We start from the raw sequence: 26,531 nt of genomic DNA, 5'->3' as shown, positions 1-26,531 counted from the left end.
GTGTGTGGTGAAAATTAACTACAGTAGGTGACATTTCTTACCACTTCTTTCATTGCTAACACTTCTTCACCATTAATATTTTCAGGGAAAATGCAAAAGTGTGAAATATGTCAAGGAAGTACTTTTCTTTTCAAGCACTGTGGAGACAAGGCTAAAAAATGTGCCTTTCTCATCTCTCTTTGCTTTTCATTTCAGTTTGGATGTATCATGTTTAATAACTGGAAGTCAAATATTCTTTGAAAGAAACATTTTCAATATTATCTAATAAACTGTGCTTGTATACCACCAAAACAAATAACAAGAAATATTTCATTTTGATCAAGGGCTTTAAACTCCTAACTTCCTTTTAGCCAGATGCTGCACAAGGCACGTTTTAACCAACTACAGACTGAATAGAAAATACCTCATGTTAACAATAACCTTTTGTGTTTTCTAGTGAGATCTTTTCAAATTAATCTTTCCATATTCATATTGTGAAATCCCAGTTCTTGTCAGTTCTCAGATGTAATGACAGCCTTTTGCATTTGTGATGCCAAGGAAGAGAATAGGGGTAGAACAGAGGGCATAAGCCTGGCTAATTTAGCTTTCCGCCACTCTACAAAATTAATACAGCTGGATTCCTAGTGGAAAAACTTTCAAAATTATGTCTTGGAGTTCTTAATTTACTATTCAAGATGTACTGCTAGCTACTATTAGAACTAAGTTGTTTTTTTTTAAAGATGAGCTCTGTACTCTTTGGGGTGACAATGGCCCACTGAGGAGGAGTACAGGTCAGCTTTGATTCTCCTGCAGTTTTTCATAGTACAAGACTGTTCTCTCCAAACTATACTGTTTGCAGCCATTATCACCATAGAAAATAGACTTGGGAAGCCATAGACTGTCCCTATTGAATATTTATGAAGCAGTTGTTAGCAGGCATTAGTGGAAGCCAGGCTACTAATTTGCCTGGCCATTTACCATGATCTGAGGGTATGTACAACACCCAAAGAGCCTTAATACAGAGCCAGAAGTGTGAAAATAAACAACAAAAGAAAGCCATGCTTTAGACATTTGACTGTCAATGAGGAGGCATACCTCCATAGTACTAGATTCCTCTTATTTTGTTGTCCAGATAGAAAAGTTTTGAAGGCCATCCAAAGGTGGCTTTCTTTCCTTTTGAGTAGCACTGCAAAATGGGCTTTTTCCACACCAGAGACAGAGCACACTTCAAGTGCCAATCTGAAGACTTTTGAATTAATGTGACACTGTACAGTACATACTCAATTAACAGACAGGATTCTTAATACTCCTTTGGAAAATACGAGTTTTCAGACACAAACCTGACTACAAAGCAGAAAGTGGGGAGAGGAGCTGACATTGTTTTATACGTGAGATAATGCAGACAGAATCCAGATAAGTCAGCCCCAACTAGTTTCTATAAGTGAGGCAAGGTATTCGTTTTTGGTAAATCAGCTGCATGGATTTATGACAAAGTCTACGTCTAAGAAGTTTCCATCTTCCTGTCTTCAACTGGAATTCAAAGATGTCAGAGATAGAAAATGGGCTTTGCAGTCCAACACAGGACTTCAGATCTGACCTTCATCTCTTAATACTTACATAAGTGCCCTGGCCAGTCTTAGCCCCAGACTCCTCATCTGGAGATCAAAGACATCAGTACCTAGTCATGTGGATGATGAGAGGAAAAGATGAGACATGTAATGTATGTTTTGCATTTGCACATGGTAGATCTGTAATATCTCTCTAGTTACCATTTACCCTCTGAGCGTTCCATAGTTCGTTTAAAATGGTTTCTTCTTGAAGACAGACTACTTAGGTGTACAGAAAAAAAATGCTATTACAGGTAAATTTGTGTAGCCCTAAATGCAATCAAGTTTTAAAAATATTTCTAATTCATTGAACAGGAGAGTGGGCTTTTTCAAGTGCCAAGCAATTAAAGTCACTTCCTTCACATATCCTTGAGTTTAATGGGAAACCAGTGTGAAATTTAATGCTGCAAGGAGACATGCTCAAGCATTTTGTCTCTCACATCTGAAGGACATGGCAGGCTACAGTTTAGCAGTTTTCCCTTGTACAGTTCTCTAAGCCCATAGAGATGTTTCTTTTTGATAAACACTAACTCTTTTGGTTCAATCTGGTGGTAATTTGTTTAGATAGTAAGAGTAATTAAGCATTGTGACCCATTTGATATTTAAATATTAAGGAATATTATTAACCACTGTCAATGTGTGTTTAGCCTCATTCTTGACATCTTTTTCTTCATATAATTATTTTCAATATTAATGAATAAAATAATTAATGTTTGTAGGTACATGTAAAGAGTATTAAATATTTAGATGAAAAAGAGGAAAATGGTCAATATCCTAAATATTATCACTAATCCAAGAGGTAAAGATTAGAGCCAGAAAATACCTGAATGCATGACTAGATTAAGCATCACTTCTATAGGTACTTGATACTTCCTGCATAGTATGGATATAGAATGAAAAATGCTCTAGTTTTTCTTGTTAGAAAGAGAGTTAAGAGAAAAGGCATAGCCCCAGAGGAGATCCCAATAACAGGCATAAACACAATTAAAAAATCTGACATAAATCTTGACTGAAGAACGTGAAAATATAAAATCAGAACTAAATAGTATTAAAAAAAAAACAGAAAAAAACCCAAGAGAACCCAAGAAATATTCTATTAACAATAAACAAAAGCAACTTATAAGAAGGACTTGTGAGTGAGTAGATGAAGACCTTTATGCTCATTCCCTGTGAAGTTTCTCTTTGGTTAAACACACACACACACACACACACACACACACACACACACACACACACACGGAATCAAAAAGAGTGACTATAGCTCTTTTACAGGGTACATAAACATATTCTTGGGCAAATTATACTCTTGACTTCCAGGACACTTAAAAACACACACTTTGTAAATGACCCCAAGGCATTTACAAATGAACCAAGGCACAGAGAGACACATGCCATGACACAAATGTCACCGTATAAGCCTCTGCAATTGTCACCAGATGTGGCAGGCCAAAGGATGGGAACCACAGCTTCCCATTAACACACAGGCTTCCTGATGATTGATGGGACTGAAGTCTTAGAAAAATGGTTTGATGTGAGGGCACCTTGCTTAATGTGCTATACTAGTTAAATTTCTCATAAATTTGGAGACTAGGAAATCTTTCCGTTATTCTTTCAAGAAAAATCAAAGATCTGGAGAGACTGGGTAGGAAGAAAATGAAAGAGAGAAGTGAGATTATGTTGCCATGGGATACATAAACTGTATAAATCACATACACTTGTGTGGTTATATGAACAAAAATTTAAAAAGGATTTGTTCTAAGAAAAGTTGTTTAAGAAAACAAGACAATCTTCTTTCACTCAAAGATATTCTAATCTTCTTGGTCTCTGAATGTTAGTGGTGCCAAAGTGACAGTCTCAGTCTAAAGCTGTCGCTTATTGGTGCTGGCTTGATATGGGCAGTTTTGTGTGATTTCATCTCTTGCTCTGAATATTTGAATAGACTGGCTCCTTTATTCATCATGTTCCTATTTCACATGGAAAACAATGTTTACTTCTGAGAAACAAACATTGGAGGTTTGGTAATAAACTTGAATGTTCAAAGAGTGCTCATCCCACCTCTAGATCATAGAAGAGATACGTATGCATTTTACAGGCTCCTTGTCCCCACGGAATACATGTCAGTGCATGCTGTGTGATCTAGAATTAGATGTTGGTTGGGAGAGTCAGTTGAGTCCCCTTCAGTGTTGTTGACCATGCTTTCATGCATTCATGCATACACCCTTCCCCCAACTCCCATCAGCTTATAATCAGTTCTTTTGGGCTGACCAGGAGCTAATTTCAGAGCAAGTAATAGGGATTCCTGATTCAAGTTTCTTCTTAATTGCTTCCTTTTGTGAAGTGTTGCATTATGGTGAAGTGAGTCAGGCTGCTGGTTTAAATCAGGCCACTGAACTAGAAGACCAGTGGCTCAGAGGGAATGCCAGCTTCCACAGCACTCTATTTTATAGCTACAAAGTAAATGTTCTAAAGGTCAGCAAATACCAATAAGGCAAACACATGTTTTGAGATGGTTCATAGAAGAGTTAAGCTGCCTGGTCACACTCTCTACTAGCTCTAAGTACACGAGAACAAGGGCTCTTCAAATTTTTAAAAATATAAAACAACTAACACCCCCAGGGTTCTTTCTGAATATCAACTGTATAGAGCGAAACTGACTTGCAAATACATCGTCACTTGTCAAATGCATTCCATTCTCATGGGAGCTCTGTAAAATACTATTGACATCATCTTGCAGGTCAGGGAATAGCAGCTCCAAGAAGTTGTCTGAAACATTCTGCCAGAAAGTGATGAGTCCTGTTCCTCCAACAGGACACTTGTTGCCTCTGTACTGTGAATGGTAGTGAAGTGATTTGCTTAGTTTAGGTGTTTAGGCATGTCTTTGGGACATTCATGACTGTTTTTCCACTCTGCTTTGCTCTTGGGAAGCAGGCACAGAAGTGTAGATGGACGATGTTACCACACAGAACTCTAAGTGTAAACCTATGTAGGGAAAGGAGACAGGAGCAGGAGAGGCGTCTCAACAGTGGATGAAAAGGTGGCCATTGCATTCATCTACAGAGGCCCTCTTCATCTTCCTTTAAAAAGCCACTCACTGACGGTGGCAGTTTGACAAGACAGCTAGTGTCACTATGATTTTGCTAAGCATGCTGAATGAGATGAACACAGGCTTTTCTGTGCCTAAGAGGCCTGTGCTGTGAGAGGTTCACAGTCATGGTTAAGCCTCAGCGGGGTGGCTGAAACGAAGGCAAGAAGGCAGCATGAAAGGAGAGACTGTAATAAGAGGGAGAATGATGTTGTTCGCTTAAGTTCTTCCTTATTGTTTCAGATTGTTTGAGCTACAGTTCTGTCACAGAGGGTCGAGGAAGCTTAAACTAACAACAGAAGTTTTGCTTTAATAACTAAACTACTAACAGTGGCTGATTCATGGAGATTTTGTGCTAAGCATTCACCTAAGCTGACCTTTATCTAAAAACATATAAGCTCATAAAGTATTATTAGTGCTATTTTGTGTTTTAAGAGATTGCCGTTCCAAAGGTTAAATGCCTTACCAAGGTCACATAACTAAAAAGCAGCTGAGTGAAATTCTAAGTCAATTTCCTTAATCCAAACTCTAAATGTCTAATTATAGCTTACCCAGTGGTTCTCCATTTTTAGGACATTTCAGAATCCTTTGCCTATCTCCAGAGCCTCCAAGGATGGAGGAATAGGGGATGAGTGCCTGAAGTGTTGTACTTTTCCCTCCTGTGTTGAAGTCCTGCATTAAATCTTTAAGGCTAGAAACTGAATTTTGTGTGTGGTATTGGAGTAAATTGATCTTACATGTTAAGTCTGACTTCTCTACTTACTACCTTTTTGAGTTTTCACAAAGGAAACTCTCTGAGCCCCAGTGGCTTCATTTGAAAATTAAAGAATAATTCTCTACATTTCAGAAGGTTGTCATGAAATAATGTATGTAAGGCATCTAGCATAATATTTGACTCCCTCTCTCCCTCCCTGTCTCTCTCCCCTGCTCCAGTTTTCTGGAATAAATAAATGACACAGTGAAATGGTTGGAGTCAGTGAAGATTCAGATGAATCTAGATCCAAAGTCATTGTAAACCTCATACTGACTCATATTTGTAATCTCTTTCCGATGCCACAAATAAAAAAATCATTTTAACTCAAACAATCAGCGATTCCAGATACAAAACCAAAACTAACGTTCAGATAATAACACCACAGTTTCACTGAAATTTGTACTCCTCTGGTAGAAGAACCATACCAAAGAAAAAAGGACCCCAATTGTTTCCCGTAATTGTTATGCCATTTTTGTTGTTCTTTTTTTGAGACTGTCATGTGTACATTCGAGACAAAGCAGTGATTAGGATATTCAATGGAACATTAAGATTTGGGGCAAGAGACAAAGCAAATTCAGATGTAACAACAGCAAGCTTAAGTACAGCCTTTTAGTCTTGAACTTAAATTGAAAGATGGATTACTAATAGAATTCCTCTTTTGAGAAAAAAAGTATAATTCATTGTCTGGCTACTGAAAGGACTTAGAGACACCAGGCATTCTTGGTAGCAACAAACACACATGAAGCTCGGTCTGGGGCTCTAAACGCCGTGACCTTGTAAAGGTAGTGGACTCATTGAAGAAATGGCTGATCCCAGATCTGGGGCAAGAAATGTACAAGGTGGCCTGGTGTATTTGTAAATTTATAAAGCAGGAATGTTCCTAGTAACTGTAAGGCTCGTGCTAAAAGCACCCAGGAGGCAGTCAAAGAGGCTTCTACTGTTCAAATGTGTTCAGGCGTCAATAAAAATAATTTCATGACAGAATGAAACATACCAAATGTTATGAAATTCATCAGTTAATAATGATACAAAACAAGTAAATTCACCATCTTTGGAAGACACTAGGGAATAAACTGATGGGTTTTTAAATATGTAAATAAAGGAAAGAATGAATGATGAATCCTTCCTTTCTTATAAAGAGTATCTTGGGGTTACCAAAGGAAAAGGCCATTTTTATAGAAGTATGTTAAATAGTTTTAAACAAGGAATAAAGGAACTAAAATACATTAGTTAGAACATGCTCCAATAAAATGTATATGGGATATAAATATATGAAAGAAAATGTATATAAAGGTCTAGCTTATCTATCTATCTGTCTGTCTGTCTGTCTATCTGAGAGTAACTTATATCTACATATAAATGCTGGGGAGAGGGAGAGAGAGGATATCTGATGTTCCTCCTAATGTGAGTAAGCAGAAGCACCTCGTACATCTATCTCACCATCCAAAATTAGACTCAAATCAGAACAAGCTGCTTGATTCAATGACCATTTTGCAAGAAATATGGATAGAGAAGCACAGTCAATAATGTCATGTCATTGCAATCAGGACAAATCCCTGGGCTTCTGAAATGAATAAGTGCAATGAAAAAATCAGATAAAGGTAGAATCTAAGGATTATAAAAGCTTTCACAGACATACCAGCCAGTTGTATTGTTTGGACCTTTTGAAATCTTGGTTCAAACCAGAATACAGTTTTTATTCTTTTAAGTTCAATGGAAGTGAGTTTAATTAGAAAAATCTGGAAACTAGCTATATAACTGAATATGATAGCAAGAAATTGTTCTAAAATATTTTAGGTGGAAAATGGTATAGTGATATTGTTGTGTATACGAGTCTTTACTTCTGAGAGATATAAATTATTTACAAATGGAGTGATGCTATGCTGGAGACTTGCTTAAAAACCAGTGGTGTAGAAGGTCTAATTGAGGATGGAATGACCTAAGAGCATCCATAAGTAAAACTGACCCTACACTGAGTTATAAGTACGTGGGGGGTATATTGGGCTGTTTTCTATTTCCGTAGTTGTGTGACATTTTCTGTGGTGACATATTGACAGTGGTGTGGATTGAGTCCAGTGTTGTGCACCGTTAAGCAGACACTCTACCACTTAGCTATAGCTCCAGCCCTGTAATAACATTTTTCTTATAAGGAATAGCATTATTTACAATCATAGGCTATAATAAAAAAACAGATCAAACTGAATTTACACTCCTCACTCCCTTAATATAAGACTAGAAACTGATTCCATTGGCTTTCAGATCGTTTCATATTTTTCCTTATAAACTTAAATGTAGCTTTATTTAGTGTTCCACAATGAGGCCATTTTTCTTATTTTCATGATTATGTAAACCAAATCATTTTGGTTCTCAGTTGTGAACCCCTGGAGAAAAAAGGCTATTTCTTACTTTTGTACTCTCCATAATTCATACATAATACAGCTACCTATTGAATGCAGCAATTATATAGAGGCCCAAGCTTATGATGGATTAACTTAATGAATTTTCAACTTTACCATGGTGAGAAAGTGATATGCACTTGGAAGAAACTGTACTTTGAAGTGTGATCTTTTTTCACCAATATGCCACTCTACATCATCTGGAGATGCTGAATCCAAGCACCAGGAAGCCACAGTTCCACTTAACCAGTTGGTCATAGGGGAAGTGGCCCATGCAGTAGTGTTACTAGGACATAATGTTTGATAGGTAGGTTATTGAATTATGCATTTGTGACTTAAAATATCTTACCTTACAGTGAGTTTATTGGAACATAACCCCACTGTTAGTCAAGTATAATGTACAACAAACTGAGAGTCAAATGTATAGGAAGGAGATCCTAGAAGAGCCAATCTTGAGCCCATTAGAGGGGCATCTAAGAAAGCAAAGCCTTTCCAGGCTACGTTATGTGAAGGCATGGAAGACAGCAGTGAGAGAAACAGACAACATAGTATTCATGGGTCATTCTGATGTACAAAACAGAACAATCCTATAACAATTAAAGCGAGTGTTCCTAACCTTTTGCTTCTTCCTCAAGCTCCCATTTCATTCCATAGTTCTCACACTGTGCCTCCTACTGAGCATGATTTGGGCACCCCTAGCATGAGTTCTGTGGACTCGTAACACTTTTTACCAAGCAGTCTCCTGCTGAAGACTTCTGACCTCTTGGCATCATCTGTGAGAGTTTTTGACCTCAAACATGGCCCTTGTTCATCTGCCTGGATACACCCAACTGTTCTCACTGCCTACAAGTTCATGGATGAGCCTCCCAGAGCAGCCTTTCTCCTGACTTCTACCTGCCTGGCTTCTACTATTTCCTCACCAGGAATGTCCTTCTTTACTTTTTCTGTCTAGTCTAATGCTACGTGGCTTTCATCATCAAGGTTCAGCTCCCCTCTTGCAGCGTTTTCCTGTGTTCTGTCCTACGACTCTGGTAGGTAGTTCACACGTGTTACTTATTGTCACATTGCACAAAACACCTGCCTTTTACTGTTACTTAACTTTTCTTGTGCTCTGTGTTCATTTTCAGATCAATATTTCTAATCATTAAACTTTTTATGTTCCAGGTAATATTGGGCACTGTGCATATATAAAGAACAAAGTACTTTCTTGACCCCTAGTCTAGTTAAGGAGACAAAATACAAAGCACATTAACTTTAAAGTAAAAGTTTGTATTTTAGTTTTAAATGACCATTCCAGGCAACACTTCATAAGTCAGTATGTGACAAACTGAACCACCCCTGCAATGTAGAAAGCCACTCTTTGCCTAATCTGCAATCAGCATGGGTGGCTTGGGGACCACGGGTCTGGGGACTAGGAGGCTTATGCTAGGGTTGAAGCAAATATGCTGTAAAGGAGAAGCACATAAGAAGCTCACTTATTTTGAGCTTGATGAACAACTTGAGATATGGAAGTGGGTGCTGAACAAATCTATTTAGAAGCCAGTAGTCAAGGTATGGTAACGGGAGAGTTCTGACTCATCCAAGCTAAGGAGGTACAAGGTAGCCACCAACTACACATGTTTATAACCCTGCTGCTATCCAGTATTTTTTTTTTCACTATTTTTGATGTAGTTCTTTGTAACATTCTATTCCCTCCCAGTGCTACTCCCTTCATTGAGTCTTCAAGGAAACAGATCTAGCTGGCTGTATTCAGGTATACAGTACCTGGCTTATGCTATTTAAGACATGCTGACCGAATAAAATTTTCACAGCTCTTTACACAAGGAACTGAGAACTCCTGCCACAAATCAGAGAGCTCCCTTCTAATGTTCTCAGAGAGGAGAAAACTCCTCAGCTTGGAACACTGACTTCTTTGAATACCACTGAACAGACTCTTTTTACCACAGGAGGAAATCTCCCATTTAGGGACAGTAGGGGATACAGAACTGCTGGGGTACTACATTCCATTTGGTGATGAGAAAACATGTATCCTTGATCGAGATGATGAATCTTATACCTATTTTATATGAGCTTGTATCCTTGATGACTGCTTTCTTAAAACATTTTAGAAGAAAGGCATTTGGAAATGTCAAAATAAAAAGTTTTAGTTTAGTTCTGTTATCATGCAAGACACTAGACAATAATAAATAAGACTAAAATATGCAAAATTCTGAATAATATGTATATTTGGTATCTCAGTGGAGACAGAGATGAGAGAAACTAATACATGAATCATTTAAAACAATGCAGTGTGTAATGGAAGAAGCCCATGCAATAAATCCATATTGTCACTGAGGTGGGTAGCACATTTTAGTTAACAAACTTCTCTCACAGTATTTTATTTGGAGATGGACAGACATTATTCTCATAGAGCCTGACATTATTTATGGACCAAATTTATTTAGCATTAGACTCATGAACACTTCAGTGAGGGGCAGACACTTCTCAGGCATGGGAATTCTAGACATTTAAGAGACTCGCAATCATAAGAGCAGAACACGCACCATAAGGAGAAGGGAGCTTGGGTTGGTGAACACACTCTAGTGACAGCTCTCCAAGCTACAGGAGATGAGAGAAAGCTTGAACAGGGGAAGTGTGAAGAGCCGAACCATGGAGTTAGCTGTGTATAAGGAACAGGGGAGGTCCAGGTACACAGGAGCTTGGGAACGGAAGGTGGTTCCAGGAATTCCAGTTTGCCTGGACACTAGGAGATACACAGAAAAGCACAGAGGAGCCACACAAGACAAGGGGTAGAACAGGAGGGGCTTTCCATTCCGGGGTGAGTAGACACTTGGTTATGTGTAACGGCTGGAGACTGGACAGACACAGAGGATTCACATAAAGAGGGATGACCAGATATCATAGTTTCTTTTAACTGTTTACTCAATGGAAATCCTCATCTTCTTCTTAAATTTCCTTACACATCAGGAAGCTTTTCAATGAATACCAAAAAGGATCCCACTTATGCCAGGAAGTAATATTTGATCAATGTTCACCAATCTTGGTGATATAATTTAGCCAGACAGAGGTCACAATTTTTTTTTATCAGTGAGATGGAAGGAAGCCTATTTTATTAATTCTTGAAAGAGTTCCTAACTCTGAAAAGGGGATATAAATTATAGAGAGCCTCTCTTCCATGACCGTACAATATGGAAAATCTGCTGCTTTGAACAACCGTGGCATGCCAAGGAGGGTGGGATGAAACATGGAAAGGCCTGAGACGCTTGGTGTGGCTGAAAACTAAAGTGAGCACTCAGCTAGGCCGGGGCAGAGCTCAAAGGCGAGGCACGTGCGCAAGGCCCTGGGTTTCATTCCCAGTACTACAAAGGTGGAAAAAATGGGCAAAAGCAAAAGCTCTCTGTAAGCGCTTACTCTGGGTTTCTTTGTAAAGACACTCTTACTGCCCTTCTGACTTGGATCTTTTGTTTTATTTTTCAGATAAAAGTACCTTGATTGTTAGGTAGATTTTTAATTTAGAAAGTCCACAATGGAGTCAGGGACCTGATTAGGGGGATGGGAACTCAGAATGCAGGTGAGCGTGGTTGAATGAGGCCTGGGAATGAGCAAGTTCTGTTGAGACAAAGTCTAGGGTGAGAGGAGGAGCTGAGGAAGAGGCTTTAGGAACTGGGAACAATTAGTGGACAGAGTTTGAACTGTGAGTTGGTATGGTCTGGATTGTGTTGAGGTTGGGGCTGTGATGTCAGTCTGTAAGGGAGGGGGGCAGTGGGGGTAAATACGTGGGGGTGCTAGAGATGTGCTAACCAAGGCTCACTGACTAGACAGCATGGTGCACAAGTGTGTAGATCTTGTGTATATGCGTCTCTGACCCCCCAGTGTCACAGCAGATGACTAGTCAGGATACTGGGTAACAAATGAGCAATCTTTAGAAAGAGAACCATATCTTTCACTCATATAGTTAGAAGCTGTGATGCAGAGCACACACTCAAGGCCTGTAATTCTTTCCAGAACACTACAATTAGGAAACATATTAGATCCTGTAGCAGAGGAAGAAATTTATTGGGAGATAAGGCATAAGAGCAGCTTCATCTAATTTTTTCATCAGGTGTGAGTGTGTGTGTGTGTGTGTGTTTCTTTTTTTTTTTTTTAAGGATGTATTTAAGCATCTGAGACCATATGCTTCAGCACTGAGACATCAGAACAATAACAACAACAAGAAAGATTCTGATCACTTCACCCTCATCACTTCACCCTAAGCCAAAACCCACACTGAGAACATCAAGCAGTTATTCAATATTCAAAGTCTATATGGTACTAACTGAGAGCAGTTTAGAGCCTGAGGTTATTGAAATGTCACTCTTATACTGTCCTTGAAACAGTGGGGACAGGTGTACTAGAAGACATGTTTATAAGCATCTTTACTGGTGTACTGTAAGATAAGTTTATAAATGTTGGAGATATTGTTGGCTGTAGAGAAGTCGCAGTCGGCCATGGCCTGGCATCTTATCTTAATAGCTTGGCAACATGGAGCTCCCTCTCTAAGCAAAGCTTCCCGCTCTCTCCCTGCCCTTATCTGGAGACTGTCCCTGGGCCTGGAGGACTGATCTTATCTAAAAACTCTCTAAAACCAGATGCCTGATTCATCTTTAGCTTGACCTTTCACTCAGATCCCTGTTGAGAAGGTTTATGCTAGGGACTTTGCTATAGGACCCTGCTGCCACAGACTAAGCCTTGTGATAGGAGCGTGCCACTTTATGCAAATTAGGGTTTGTCCCCAGGTTCCCCAATCCTATATATTCCTTATACTCTGGAATAAAATCGAGGTGACTCACCAAAATCTGTCTCCTAGAGGGCTGTCTCTGTTGTGCTCATGGGCCACTAAAGCTTTCTGTCACCCTATCTTCCTCTTTACACTCTGGGCCTGGTGGCCAACAGGCCCAGAGGGGAAAGAGGACCCCCACATATAAACATCTCTCCATTTCTTTCCATGTAAGAGAAATGAGCCTACTTGTTTCAGGCTAATGTATGTATTTTCTTCAAATATTTTAAACTTTTGGGGATTGTTTTTTCAACATCTTTTATTTTCTCCATATTCTTACTATAAGAGAATAAACATTTACCAGGCAAACAATGATCTTTAATGTTTTAGTTTCTTCTCTCAGGTCATAATGACAAGAATTCAAATATTTTCCCCAATTAAATTAAAAGCTATAGAAGATGTTTAAAAAATAGAAAGAATTGACCTTAAAGTTGAAGAAACGGGTCAGTGACCTATAAGAGGCAGGATGCACCCAAACTTCTAATAACCCACAAACAAGGCCATGTGTGCAACTAAAGGACCAGGCTGTGGGTGAACACCACAGTGCTGCAGAAAATCAGAGGGCCACAGAATGCTATGGTCTGAGGTATGATTTGCGAACCCAAGACTGTGCTGAAGGGGAGGAAGAGCAGAGATGTTGGTGGAGGCAGGGGGATGGCTGGGGTCTGAGATCTCAAGGGAAGAGCTTTAGCAGGAAAGTACACCCCAAACACTGTATTAAATCTCTTTCTACTTGAAATATTCTATTTCTGCTGCTAATTCATTGTCCTGTTGGATTATAATCCATTACAGATTTCATCTTGCTCAGTAGGACTTTCTCTCTCCTCTCCCAAAGATGACATTTTCATAAACTGACTTACTTGTCTTCAATAATTAGTGAAAATCATACTGAATTTAATTCAATCTGTGCTCTCAATTACTATTTTTTTCTATTAAGCATACATGAAACACTCAAGAAAAACTGAGGCCCAGACATCAGATTATGGATATTTAACAGGTTTAGAAGACAAGAAGGGATCCATAAGTGTTTATTTGATCAATAGAAGAACCGAGAGAAGAAGAAAAATAGAGCTTTGATATGCAGTAATGCAAAGCATTGTTTAAACAGTATTTTGAATCCTCGCCTTAGGGCAGGTGGGTATCAGGTACCATGGCTTCAGGAACACATACTGCCCATATAATAGACACAACGTATACTTCCATTTTCCTTCAGATCAATTATGATTGTTGTCTTTTTCTGAAGTTCTGGAATGTTTCAATATCCCAAATGTTACAGTACCATCATCTCTTCCAGGAATAACCCAAATTTGAAACAACAAAAGATAGCTTAGGGCCGGCAAGATGATTCATTGGGTAAAGGTACCTGCAGCATTCTGATGTCCTGCATTCAGTCTCTGGTACCTACAGGATGGGAGGAAAGAACTAATTCCCAGAAAGTTGTCCTTTGATGTGTGCCTTTGTATATATACAAACACACAGACACATATACACACATACACAAGCATGCACACATGCACATACACATGTACACATGCACACACACACAGGAACACACATACACAGTAACATACACACAAACAGGTAACAATATTTGTTTTAAAGATATCTTCATGGTAGCAATGGACAGGTGTCAACCCTGTGCTTCCATCTCACAATACTGTAAAGGAAGAGCAAAGAATATAGGAAAACATTCACAGTCATCCAAAATGAAATACTGACTCTACAGAAAACCTGCTGACCTGGATGAGGAAGGAGAACAAGGACTGTGAGGAGAAACAAGCACTTATTTACAATAACAAACTCCTTTCTCCCAGAAGTAATGAGTTGAAATCCTTTGCATAAGCAAAAACCGAACAAGACAAACATTTTAGACACTGTCCAGACTCTTCTGTGTTGCTGCATGGTGTGGGGAAATGGCCAGCAGCCTGGACATCAAAAGCAGGTTGACTTTGACTTGTGAAAGTCATATAATATCTCTGAGTCTATTTCCCCATCTTTAAAATAAGGGTAAATTGTACCAACTTCCAAAGGATGGTCTCAGATTAAAGACAGCATTTTAAAGGAAGTTTGACTGGGGGCCTCATGAATGGTGGAAGGTCAGTAAAGTGCAGCTTACTAATTCTGCAACCCAAACAGGCACAGATTTCTCATTCCCCTCTGCTGTGTGAAAAATCAAACCTGATCTGCTGAGGCCAAGAGGGATGGTAACTCATTACCTTACATGATGGTAATCAATCTACCTGTTCATTTTATGCAGATCAAGTCCTATAGGACATAGACATGGGAAGGAATAAGGTGACAGGCTCTTGTGATCAAACACAGCAAAACAAATTGGTGCAGGGGGTGGTATAAGGTTTTTATTCCTCAATTCTGCTGTAGATTTTAGCTCCTCCTGCCTCTTTGGCCACTGCTGGTCAGTCTCCAGTCCACTTCACTCCAACCCACTAGCCTTTTCCTCACAGCAGCTGACTTAGTGATTCCAAAAAGAAGGCTCACTGATAAAATGCAAAATTTGATCAAATGATCCCATGCCACTCAAAGCACAAGCTTTCGTCCCTATATTTTGACATCCACAGATCATATATATAATGTTTTGGATATGTCGAATAATTGTGCACCATTCTAAATGGAAATATGGATTTCAGAGAATTTGAAGTTTTTGTCAAAATATGCACAGGACAAATGGACAGAATTTGAATCTTCCATTATAACAAAGAAAAGACCCAATTTTTAGTTATGGATATTAGTGTAAATTTCCAAACCTAAAACATGAGTTTAAAATCCACAATATCTCAAGAACAGACTTTCTTTAAAATGTGAATCTGTGTAGCTGCTGGTGAAATCTGTTTGTAAGCAGGAAACACAGTGGCAGAAGTGGACCTGGAGAGCCTATCTTTGTACATATGTCATGTGAGAGTTCTGGAAAGAGTAATGTTAAATAGCTAAAAAGCTAGGCTTTCCATTTATATAATGCAAATACAGAACAATTTGCAGATGGATATCTGGATAGACCTTTTTATTATGGATATAATGGTATTGGAGGCACAATGTAGGTTCATAAACAATACCAATAAGTCTTTGCATGGCTGGTCTTGGGCAAATTTGTATAGCAGCACAAATTTATATTCTTGAAATCTGTTCCCATCTCTGTTCCTATAACTCCTAGGTGTATTTGCATTTCATAATTTCATTTCTGTCTCTGGCCTAAGAGTTCTGTTTAGGAGAGTCATACCACAAATCACCAATCAGGGTAAGTCAGTTTATGCCCAATCTATGGTGTGTGTGTGTGTGTGTGTGTGTGTGTGTGTGTGTGTGTGTGTGTGTGGTCATGCTTGTGCTATAGTGTTCCTGTCAAAGTCAGAGATGAGAGTTAGTTCTCCCTTCCACCATCTGGGTCCTGGAGATCAAACTCATGTTTGAAATCCTGATAGCAGGTGACTTTTCCCACTGAGCCATCTTTTCAGCCCTATGTCTGAACTCTTATCAAACACAATTATAAGGAAGCATCCCACCCTCAAAGAGTGAATCTTTCATTGTAACAGTTCAGATATAACAGTGTGTGGGTATAGCACATCAGTCAGTGAGGGTCCCTAGTAGAGGCTAGAACAGAAGGAGTTGTCAGCACTGACTGCCTTCTACTTTATTTCTCAAAGTTTGGTTGTGAAATCATCAAACATATCCTTAAAAACAAATCAAAATCAACAGCAGATTAGGCTGAATTCTGAAATCATTCACTGCAGATCTTGGAGAGGGAAGAGCAGAGGAGAAGCAAATGCAGAGTAGGTACCATTATCCCAATTGTGGGAATAACCAGAGTAGACCTCAGTGACAAAGACACAGGATGTGCATGCGTGGTCTGCCAGTAACTACTGGGACATTTAAATAGAGATTTTATTTGAACTGGTGACAGCATGCAGGACATCATCTTCACTTTTGGTCTTACCAGGCACTCCAGCTTGGATCCAGAAGTTAATATCTGTTCCTTCTCCATCACTAAAGACGTTGGTGACATTGAGGGGCTGCAGCAGACTCATGATCTCCTTCATGATAGCCCTGGCCTTGTCACTGCCGGTGAACTGCAGCCCAGTGGGTAAGTAGGTTCCAGAGTCAGACTCCATCACCAGACTGTAGTTGGAAACATTTGCCTAAATAAAATTTAAAAAGAGATAAATGTTTGATTCCCATCTACTGCTTCTGTGCTATCAAATAATTCACCTCCTCACAAATTGTTATCAAAATAATATTGCTCTGCCCTGATCAATATCTACTCTGATGGTTCTAACAGGTACAATTTCCCATCCTGGGGTTTGCCAAACCAAAGAGTTAATTGGAAAGTTACAAAAAATGTAATGGAGGGAATGTAATAGAACTGCACATTATTTTTATAGCAATAATAGTTTTTGAACCACTTTGCTTATGGCACTACTGTATTAGAATGTGCTATGTACTCTGCAGGAGAAGTAAAGGAATCCTCCATCTTGCCCAACTATGTACCTTGTAAGCTAAAGAATAGTTGCTCTAGCAAGACATGCCCAATGGTACAACTGTGACACAATGTCATGAGAATAACCAGCCATTTTCACCTTCTGATTGGATTTAAGTCCTGCTCCAGAAGATGAAACCCAGGTTTGGTGCCGTTATCAGGCCAAGAACCTATGGCTAGACAAGTCACAGTTCTAGGGAAGAAACTAATACTATTATGCTGTTAAATGGACATAGTATTAGACTGACTTCTAATGACTTATCGTTATACCCATAGATTAATGCATCTTTCACTCCTCGTCAAAGAAGCTTCTATTCGCACTAGATGGAGATTAACACAGAAAGCAGCAATGGGCCAGGAGCAGAAGATAAAATATTTCAGAATTTTCAGTCCTAACTTGAATATTCCGCACCTCATCCTCCCAAAACTTAGAGGTTTTGCCAAAGAAGGGGCAGAAAATCTCCAAGAGCTAGAGGTGGTGGATGACTACAGGAGACAGTGTCTTCTGGACAGAGCAGGGTAGCACACAAAAACACACAGCTGTTGTGACATGTATAAGCTCAAGTCAGATCAAATCTCAGCACAAATGAGGGGTTAGGCACAAAATTCTACCCCTAGCTTGGAGTGATTGGCAATTGTGAACTGCTGGAAAAGAAACGGTCAATTTTCTGTGGGAGTACAGCCCCTAGTGCGCTGACCACGCTCCTGTGGAAGGCTTCACATTCAAGGATATATGGGCAGCACAAATTAGTCTTGATGGATAAAAACAGAAGACACAAAGTTAGGGGTGATGGATCTGAAAAGAGTTTGGGAGGGGTGAATATGATCAAAAGACACTGCACACAATTCTAAAACAAGTAATACTGTTTTTTAAAAAATGAGGTTAACTAAGCAGGATCCTACTCATAGCTGTGTCTTCATTTAATTTTCAGTGAAAGGTCCAAGGTAGTTATAATAACTGCAGCTATCTTTGCTCTCAGCTGTAGCTACTGCCAATTGATACCATCATTTGAATTACTAATGTGCAGCATATTCATACTTATACCCTATATGAAGGGCTCATCTAACTGAATATTGCTGCAAGGTTAGCAGATAGATGTGTAATCTGGCATTCTTAATATTTTCCTCTGTTCTACCTCTACTCCAAACACTGTAGGAAGGAGAAAAGTAAAACTATAATATATCTTGTAAATGAAGATATAATTGGGCAATCTTATATGTGAAGGATCCCAAGTTGCAGACAGATGCTGTGTTTTCAACAATAAAGGCAGATGAAACACTCTTAACTACATGCTGCTTAGGTTAAAAGTGGAGCTAGTTGGCAGTTTAGTGGCCATACCTGACACTGAAGAGAAGTGTGGGATCATTATATTTTATTCCTTATACAGCAACTGGCACTCCTGACTACCAAGGAGAATGACACCCCATCTCTCCTTATGTCAACACACCATGAACCTTGCCTTCTCTGTCTTCAGGATGTGACAAATGCTTTTACCTAAGTTTGAGTATGAACTTGTAGCCTTTTAAAAACCAAAGTAAAAGTGGTTGCATGAATCTAACTTACCAGGGCTTCTAACACATCTCCTAAGTGCTTTCTCAGTTTCTTGAATTGCGAAAGAGTAGAAATCCCAGAGACAGGGACTGTCACTGTACAATGGCAGGATGGATGGGTGCTCAAAACATACTGTAAACAAAGGAGCTTCTAGAGATGCACGAGTTATGACCAGGAGAGATGAAGAGCCTAGGCTTTGGAATTATCCAGTCTGAGTTGGATCCCCATGCTTAACAATCTTTAGCTGTGTGCCTTTCCTTTTGATGTAAACTCCCACTTTATTCTTCCATGAAATGGGGATGGTAAATCACACCTAGTCCATAGAGATTGGAGAAGCTGCAGTTTGGACCTAGGTATATGGGACATTTGATAAACAGCAACATCACTGGTTTTACTGGTTTTTCTCTTTTTAGTATTGAGCAACTCAGATTGTCAAGGATGGTGCCAGGGTAACGTGTCCTGTTCACTGATTATGATGAAAGGAAATAGGTGTGCAGCACTTCCTCCAAGCCAGGCTTTGTAGGGAATGCTTTACCACTCATCCCATGGGCTGCTAAGATAAGCTAGTATAGTTTTCGTACAAGTGCATACAAGCCTGTAAGGCTGAGTCAGCTTACCAAACTTCCTCAAAGTTACCTGGCTAGCCATAGAGAAGAGTGTGTGGTACGAGTACAGCCCAGTTCTGCCTTTCATCACTTTGTGCCCCATCTCCAGATGGCCACTTCTAATTTTCAAGCCACAGGTCTTTCAGTCAGAGATACAAAGAGTACAGTCAAACAAATGAATATATTTTAATTTTTATACAATCATAATTCAGTATACTCAGAATTTATTATTTCTGCTAATAAAGTAATTTAATTAAGCACAGAGAGGAGTGAAAACACAAATAAAACATCTTGCTACACAATTTCCTTCCAATTAGGAATCAAAGCCTAAAACAATAAAACTTCCCTTCAAACCAAATAAAACAGGATGTGTACAGACACCAGCAAACCAGAGTCCTGGTGTAGATAGAGATGCTTGATTTCCATCCATATATGGTTCCATTAGCTGCTGCTAACTTGATAGCAGTGTGCTATTGTTTTCTACTCTTGTATAAACATTGCCATATGTTTCCTATAAAGAAACAAGAAAACAAGCAACCCACTATACGTGACACCACTTATTTCCAGTTATGGAGTCATTATCTAAGCTTTGGGATAACACTCTTTACAAAGGAACTGGAATGAACCACTCAGGATTGTGTGCTCACAAACATCCAGATTACTCAGCATGAGCAGCTCAGTGTAGGTAGGGAAAGCTGATCACTGTTAGTGACAGGAGGACAGCCATGCTCCATGTCACCCCTTCTCAGTGCACACAGCAAGATATCCCATTGCTTGTTTGCAGAGCATGGAGAAAAGCCTACTTCTTGAGACAAAATGCTTGGTTGCTAAGATGACCAACTCTGGAAAAAAAAAAACAGCAACTGGGACACACAGAGGAAGAGTCTAAACAGCTCAAGGATAAGTCAAGATGTAATCTGTAACCTCACTTCTCTCTTAGCAAAGCTGGTGGCTGTCCATTAGGAGCCATGGAAACAATCCCTCATTGCCACATAATGTACTTAACCCAAAGCAGAAGAATGCTCTCTGTGACCTCCTACTGCAATTCTCAGATCAGTTACCATCTGCTCAGTGTTGGAGGTTCACAGCTATCATATGCTGCAATCACATCCTGCCACACTTCTTTTTCCCCTTTATTCTTTTTCTTTTTCTTATGGGTTAAGCAACTCAGCCAAAAGCAATTTGGTAACCATTAGCGTTCTTTGGCTGCAATGCAAGATTAAAAAGAAGGAAACTTCTGAAAATATGTATTGAATGTTTTAAATTGCTTGCTTTGTAATATAAACACAAGGATAATGTGTGTATTCTTTGCTTTTATAAAATTCCAGGTGATTATTTTTTTAAAAAATATGGACCCATGTTCCTTAACTTCTTTTCTCCCTAAAAGTAATTTCAGTTTTTTAAAACTTTTTAACTTTCTCTTAATATAGAGAAAATAATTCACCAGAAAATCATGAGAAAATATGCCCATTCCTCACATTTCTCAACATGTCTTTTTTTTTTTTAAATTTAAAGTGACAGTGAAATACTCAAATCAAATGAAAGGAAAGGAACCTCACGATTGTTTGAATTAGTAGTGTAGTGTCCTCACTTTAATCTTCAAAGAAGAGAGAGTCTGCACTGACACGGGGCAGTTGGCCCCACACCACTTTCTGCCTGTTAATGGTTCACAGACGATGGTGGTGGCAGCACTGTTTGGTCAGGTGGTAAGCTCAAAGGAAATTCTGAAAGCAAACCATCTCATGTGTGCTGGGTGGCTGCAATCGTTCATCTTCTGCAGGGACCCTCACCCCAGGATGGCAGGCGTCAGCTCTTTATAGAGCTTCAGGCCAAACCCAGTCCTGACTGGAGGCTGAGCAGAGAAATATCTCTTACCATATGAAGTAAAAAACGGGTTTTGCTTTCTGGTCAGGTCTATCCTGGAGTTCAAACTTTGTATTTCTGACGGTCTCCAGCATTTGATTCTGAACAGCCGTGGGTACCCAGGGGAGAGGTAGGAAAAGAATGATGACAAGGTCGAGTGCCATACATTATTTTCACTTGACAGCTAAACTAGCTGAAGCCTGGGGAAATGGGCAGCCTTGGGTAAGTTACATTAGTACTAAAATTGCAGGTACCTATTGCAGTTTAGCCTCCATTGTGCTGGAGACAGGAGCAGAATGAACAGCTCCCCGAAGCCCATACCTATCACTCAGTGTGTGCACGCAGAGGTATTCTACTGTGGGACAATCCTTGTCCCATTTTTACAATGTCATTTGAAGCACTTTGGGTTTCAGTGAATTCTCTTCTTGTGCTAGTCAAAGTCCATTGATAGCCCTTAAATGTATTACGACATGTGACTGCTCCATAAATGTCACTATGGCAACTGTAATGAGTCAGCAGGCTAAAAATATTGAATGAACATCAGCTAAAAGATATATTTTAATTACATAAGAAATAGCACTATATTCATTCTGCTATTTGAAAAATAATGAAATATCTAGGGTATTTGATCAATTGGCTTAAAGGGGGCTATATGTCACATTAATGTCTTCCACTAAAGTCTATAGTTTTATTATTGATGTAACAACATAATTAATGAAAGTCATGGGACTCAAGATCTCACAGTACTATTTTGATTTTCGCTGTGCCATACATTGGCCCAGTTCTTCATGTCACTGGCTTCATATTCATTTCCATATGGAGCTATAGAAATGTCCTATACAGCAGCTTTCTAAAAACAGCTTTCTCACCTTCCATTTCTTTCAATCTCCTCCTGCCCCATTACCCTGTCAGTCTCTACTTGTCCCTACAACTCTTCTCCTTCTGTAGGTTCAAAAGTCAGAACTGAATCCTCAATGAGAGAAGCACTTCCTTCCATTGACGCCCTTCCTTGATACCAGGATCTTTAAGGGAAGAAACAGGCATAGCTCTGTGTTTGATGAGGCTCGTGTACCTGACAGCAAAGTGTTTTCTGGGCAACTTCTCTTGTCCTGCTGTTGGTTGGGAAGCCTACATCAGCCTCTTTAAATGTATCTGAGATTATGGCCGATAGCTGGATTCATTATCTTATAGCCAGACACGTCATTTAAAAAAAATACTATCATTGTATTAATAAAGGTTCTCTAGAGGAACAGAACTGATAGAATGAATCTCTCTATGTATGTGTGTATATGTGTGTATGAATATACATATATAAATATATACGTGTGCAATATATATATATATATAACACATGTTATTTATTAGAATGGCTTACAGGCTGTGGTTCAGTTAACTCATTAATGATTGCCTATGAATGGAAGGTCCAAGAATCCAGTTGTTTAGTCCATGAGGCTGGATGGTCTTCATTCTACACTAGAATCCTGAAGAAGTAGGCTCTAATGCCAGTGAAGGGACGGTCTTGCTAGGTGAGTTGAGAGCAAGCAGGCAAAGAGAGGGCTTCCTTCTCCCATGTCCTTACATAGGCTGCCAGCAGAAGGTGTGGTCCAGGTTAAAGGTGGGTCTTACCACCTTGAAGGTCTGGATTAGAAGTGGGTCTTCACACTTCAAAGATACAGATTACAAGTGGGTCTTCCCATGTCAAATAATTTAAGAAAAAAAAAAAAAACTCTCACAGGTGTTCTCAATCATTTGGATTTTAGTTAATTTCAAATGTAATCAAGTTAACAACCAAGAATAACCATGATAATAATCATATTTTTTGTCTTGAAAAAATAGACTGTTTTATACTCCAGAACTAGCACAGTCCAAAGCCACTCCAACCTAACTCATGAGATTTCCCTCTAGGAAAACAGAGAGCACTTCAACACTTCTCGGTTATGACAATATTCCCATATGCTTTATTTGCTCAAATACTTTACTAATACTAGTGAGGATCTGAAACACAGCTTTAATAAGAATTATTTTTTAAGCATGCTTTTCCTTTTCCACTTTTAAAAGCACGGTAGTGGGTCTGAAGCTTCTTGAAAAAAAGTGAAAGCCTAATAGAAGCTTCAGGAATCTTGGTTCACTCAGTGAGCTCATGACTCACTTCTTTCCAAGCCTTTCATGACAAGCACACCACAACCCTGTCTAATATGCTGGCCTGTTGCACTTCATTCCATTTATGTTTTCTCCTTGTTTTGCTCCTATAAAAATTCAAGGCCTCCTATAAGTAAAATTCCCAAGGCCAGATTAAAAGAGTCAGGAAATGCTCAAGAGCCTAAAAGAGGCAAGGGACAAAGCTGTGCATATCTGTGCTGCATTTCCACTTTAATAACAGCATGTATGAGCAGCTCAATAAACACTGGTGGGGAGAGGTACAGCTGGGGAATTGTAGACAGGACTCCACTGGCAAGCTGAGGACACTGTATAGCTCTAGCTGTGGCTGCTGATGTAAGAGGGAAGACAGTGATGCTCTACTGAGCTTCCATTATCTTGGAAAAGAAAGCAAACCTCTAGACCCTTGAAATAGCTGCTGCTGGGGCCTCTTGTGCATGTTTGTAACCCCAGCTACTTAGGCTGAATGAAGAGCCTTGCAAGTTTGAGGCCAACTTGCCTCAGTAAAAATAGACATCAGGGCATGGAGAGATGACTTAGAGGTTAAGAGCACTGGCTGCTCCTCAGAGGATCAATTTGGTTCCCAAAACTCAAAGGCAGCTCACAATACCTGTACCTAGCTCCAGGAATCCAAAACTCTCTTCGGGGCTCTGTGGTTACATATGCAATGTGTGTGCATATATGCATCAATAAAAATAAAAGTAGATTTTTTTAAAAGTAGAAAGAGGGCTGAGTATATTGTTCAGTTATAGAACACTTGTCTCAGTGACCAACGGCCCAGGCTTAATCCTCAGAATTGGGAAAAGGAAAACCCAACAGTAATTTTTGAAGGATTCATGTCTGTGGGGAATTATTTTGAGTATCTTTATAATGATCGATACTGAATAAAATAATGGAAGTCTCCAAGGACATTTTTAAAAGATGCAGAAACCTTTAATTTTTATAACATCTTTTCCTATATATTGGTCATTAACTAAAGTAAAAGACAAAATATTAAGTCTTATTTTAATAAAGATGTTTATTCAGCGAGAGAAATGAGTTTATTCAATAGCGATTGGGAAGAAGCTGAGGTGTGGATGGCCATGCATCCCTATTAGTCCTGGGCAGACTTGGTTTTCATGCCTACCTCAGTATGATTATTAGTGGGGCCCCATTTCTTTTACAGCAATGTCTTCGTTTTAACAGTAGATCATATGTAAAAATCATTTACAAAGACCTGGATAGCACTGCATGGGGCAGAGATTGCCAGCAGATACTAACTGGTTGCCATACTAAATGTGAGGCTTTTTATGAACATGTGTCAAAGCCAGAAAGAAATTACAGGAAAGCCTGGATAAAACTTCGATAAAAGAGCTGATGTTAATCCTAAGAAAAAGCCACTATTCTGGAAGTTCTCATGCAATGAGAATATCCTTGTCTACAGTATATCCCCAGGACCCAGCCAAGAGGAACCTTGAAGTATTTGACAAAGGAAGAAATGAATGAAGGGGCACTAAGCTTTGTATTCAAATATTGCCACTGAGATATGTCACTTTACCAGAGCAGGTATGGCAAAGTCTAAAAGCATAAGGCAAGTATGTTCTACAGAAAGTACGCCCTCAAATATCAAATATCTTTCCCAAAATTTTATAGGTGCTAGCAAAACATTCCAGCGCTGAGAACACAAGTGACCATTAAATCGCAGATACTGATTGAATGACACTTGGCTTCCGCCTGGAAACACTGCCTTCCCTTGGCTTCTGGGATCTGAAACTGTCCACTCTTTTTATGTCTTACTGGTGCTCCTTCTCAGTTTTTATTGCTTTTCTCAGCTCTTTAGCCTCTGGGTATTGAGTGGTCAGAAACAGTATTAAAACACCTTGTTTTCCCCCAGTTTACACCCTGCTGGAAATCACAACTGGGTTTAAATGATTTTATTTTGTGATGAAGTCCAAGTTCATATCCCTGTATCTTTCTCCTGAATTTCACATTCATATTAAACAGCTATTCATGTGTTAGCTTCCTATGCTGATGTAACAAATCACTACAGTCTAATAACATGAAACAAAGAAATATGTTCTCATTGTTACAAAGTGACTTTTGCAGGGCTAAGGGCAAGATGCTGGTAGGGCTTATGGGCTCCTTCTGGGGCCTCTGAGAATCCTTTTTCTTTATTTTCTAGACCCCAGAGTGTACTAGAATATTTTAAGGTGTGTTACTTTTGTTCAAGTTGCATTTGTTTAACTCTGTGAAACTGTGTTACACTGTGCCAGTGTAACACACCTAGTGGTCTAATAAAGAACTGAACGGCCAATAGCGAGGCAAGAGAAAGCCTAGGTGGGGCTGGCAGGAAGAAAGTATATATGGAAGGAGAAAACTGGGAGGGGAGAGCTAAAATCTAGGAGCCAGAGAAGGAGGAAGACTCCAGGGGTCAGCCACTTAGCTACACAGCAAGTTACGGAGTACGAATAAGATTTATAGAAAGAAGTAAGAGAACTGGAAAAGCCCAGAAGCAAAAGGCAGACAGGATAATTTAAGATAAGGAAAGCTGGCTAGAAACTAAGCCAAGGTAAGGCTAGGCATTCATAAGTAATAATAAACCTCTGCATGTGATTTATTTGGGAGCAGAGTAGCAGGCCCCACACAAAAAAGCAAAAACCTCCAACAATACCAGAGGCTATCTACATTCTTTGTCTCATAGTCCCATCACATTGCCTTTTCTCTGCCTACCTCTGCCATTACATTGCTTCTTCCTTCTTTGGTCTTCTGACCTCTAAGGAGGAATGACTTACTAAACAGCAAAAGCACTGAGGTCATTGAGTCTTAAAATATTGATAGTCATTCTCGACACCATGTGGGTTTTACCTTCCAAATGCAACGAATCCACTAATCTGGTTGCTCTACTTTCAACATCCATCTGGATGCCAGCAACTTGGACCTCACTCTCCAATAGGAGTGCCGTGCTAGTGTCCAGATTGTCTTTCCATCTCTCCATTTGGCAGCCTGTTCTCTGCACAGTAATCATGTTCATGAATCTAGTCCCCTCAGACTCTCCATGCGGCTTTCATCTCAGCGTGAAAAGCATGTGTAAATTCCTGGTCAACCTGACCTTCCATTGTTCTCACGCCCACTCAGCCACCATCCCCACCAGCCCTCCTGCCAGCCACCTCCAGTTCCTTACAACTTACACTAGGGCACTCTCTGAGTTCTGACTCTCTCACGTTCCCTCCAGTTTCCTTTAAGGCTCTGCTAAAATGT

At 39.5% G+C, this 26,531-nt stretch overlaps 1 protein-coding gene and 1 long non-coding RNA gene across 8 annotated transcripts in view; one reads left to right on the top strand and one right to left on the bottom strand.

The window, feature by feature from the left end:
- Window positions 1-26,531, bottom strand: part of Cpq (carboxypeptidase Q) — a 434,594-nt gene that overhangs the window by 54,361 nt on the left and 353,702 nt on the right. For 2 of the 3 annotated variants that reach the window (XM_028893762.2, XM_037197721.1), the window contains exon 7: window positions 16,578-16,779. In XM_028893762.2, coding sequence (XP_028749595.1) covers window positions 16,578-16,779 — 202 coding nt within the window. Of the gene's footprint in view, window positions 1-13,915; window positions 14,036-16,577; window positions 16,780-26,531 lie in introns of those variants that run through there. The other variant, XM_028893764.2, reaches the window with a different exon arrangement.
- LOC114709793 overlaps window positions 1-26,531 on the top strand; it is a 171,144-nt gene that overhangs the window by 24,697 nt on the left and 119,916 nt on the right. For all 5 annotated transcript variants that reach the window (XR_005089658.1, XR_005089657.1, XR_005089660.1 and 2 more), the window contains one exon: window positions 16,581-16,724. This is a non-coding gene — a long non-coding RNA (uncharacterized LOC114709793). The remainder of the gene's footprint in view (window positions 1-16,580; window positions 16,725-26,531) is intronic.

The sequence above is a fragment of the Peromyscus leucopus genome, chromosome 20, assembly GCF_004664715.2.
Source record: "Peromyscus leucopus breed LL Stock chromosome 20, UCI_PerLeu_2.1, whole genome shotgun sequence".
Lineage (NCBI taxonomy): Eukaryota > Metazoa > Chordata > Mammalia > Rodentia > Cricetidae > Peromyscus > Peromyscus leucopus.
The sequence above is the reverse complement of the archived record's forward strand: the minus strand, read 5'-3'. Positions and strand labels throughout refer to the sequence as shown.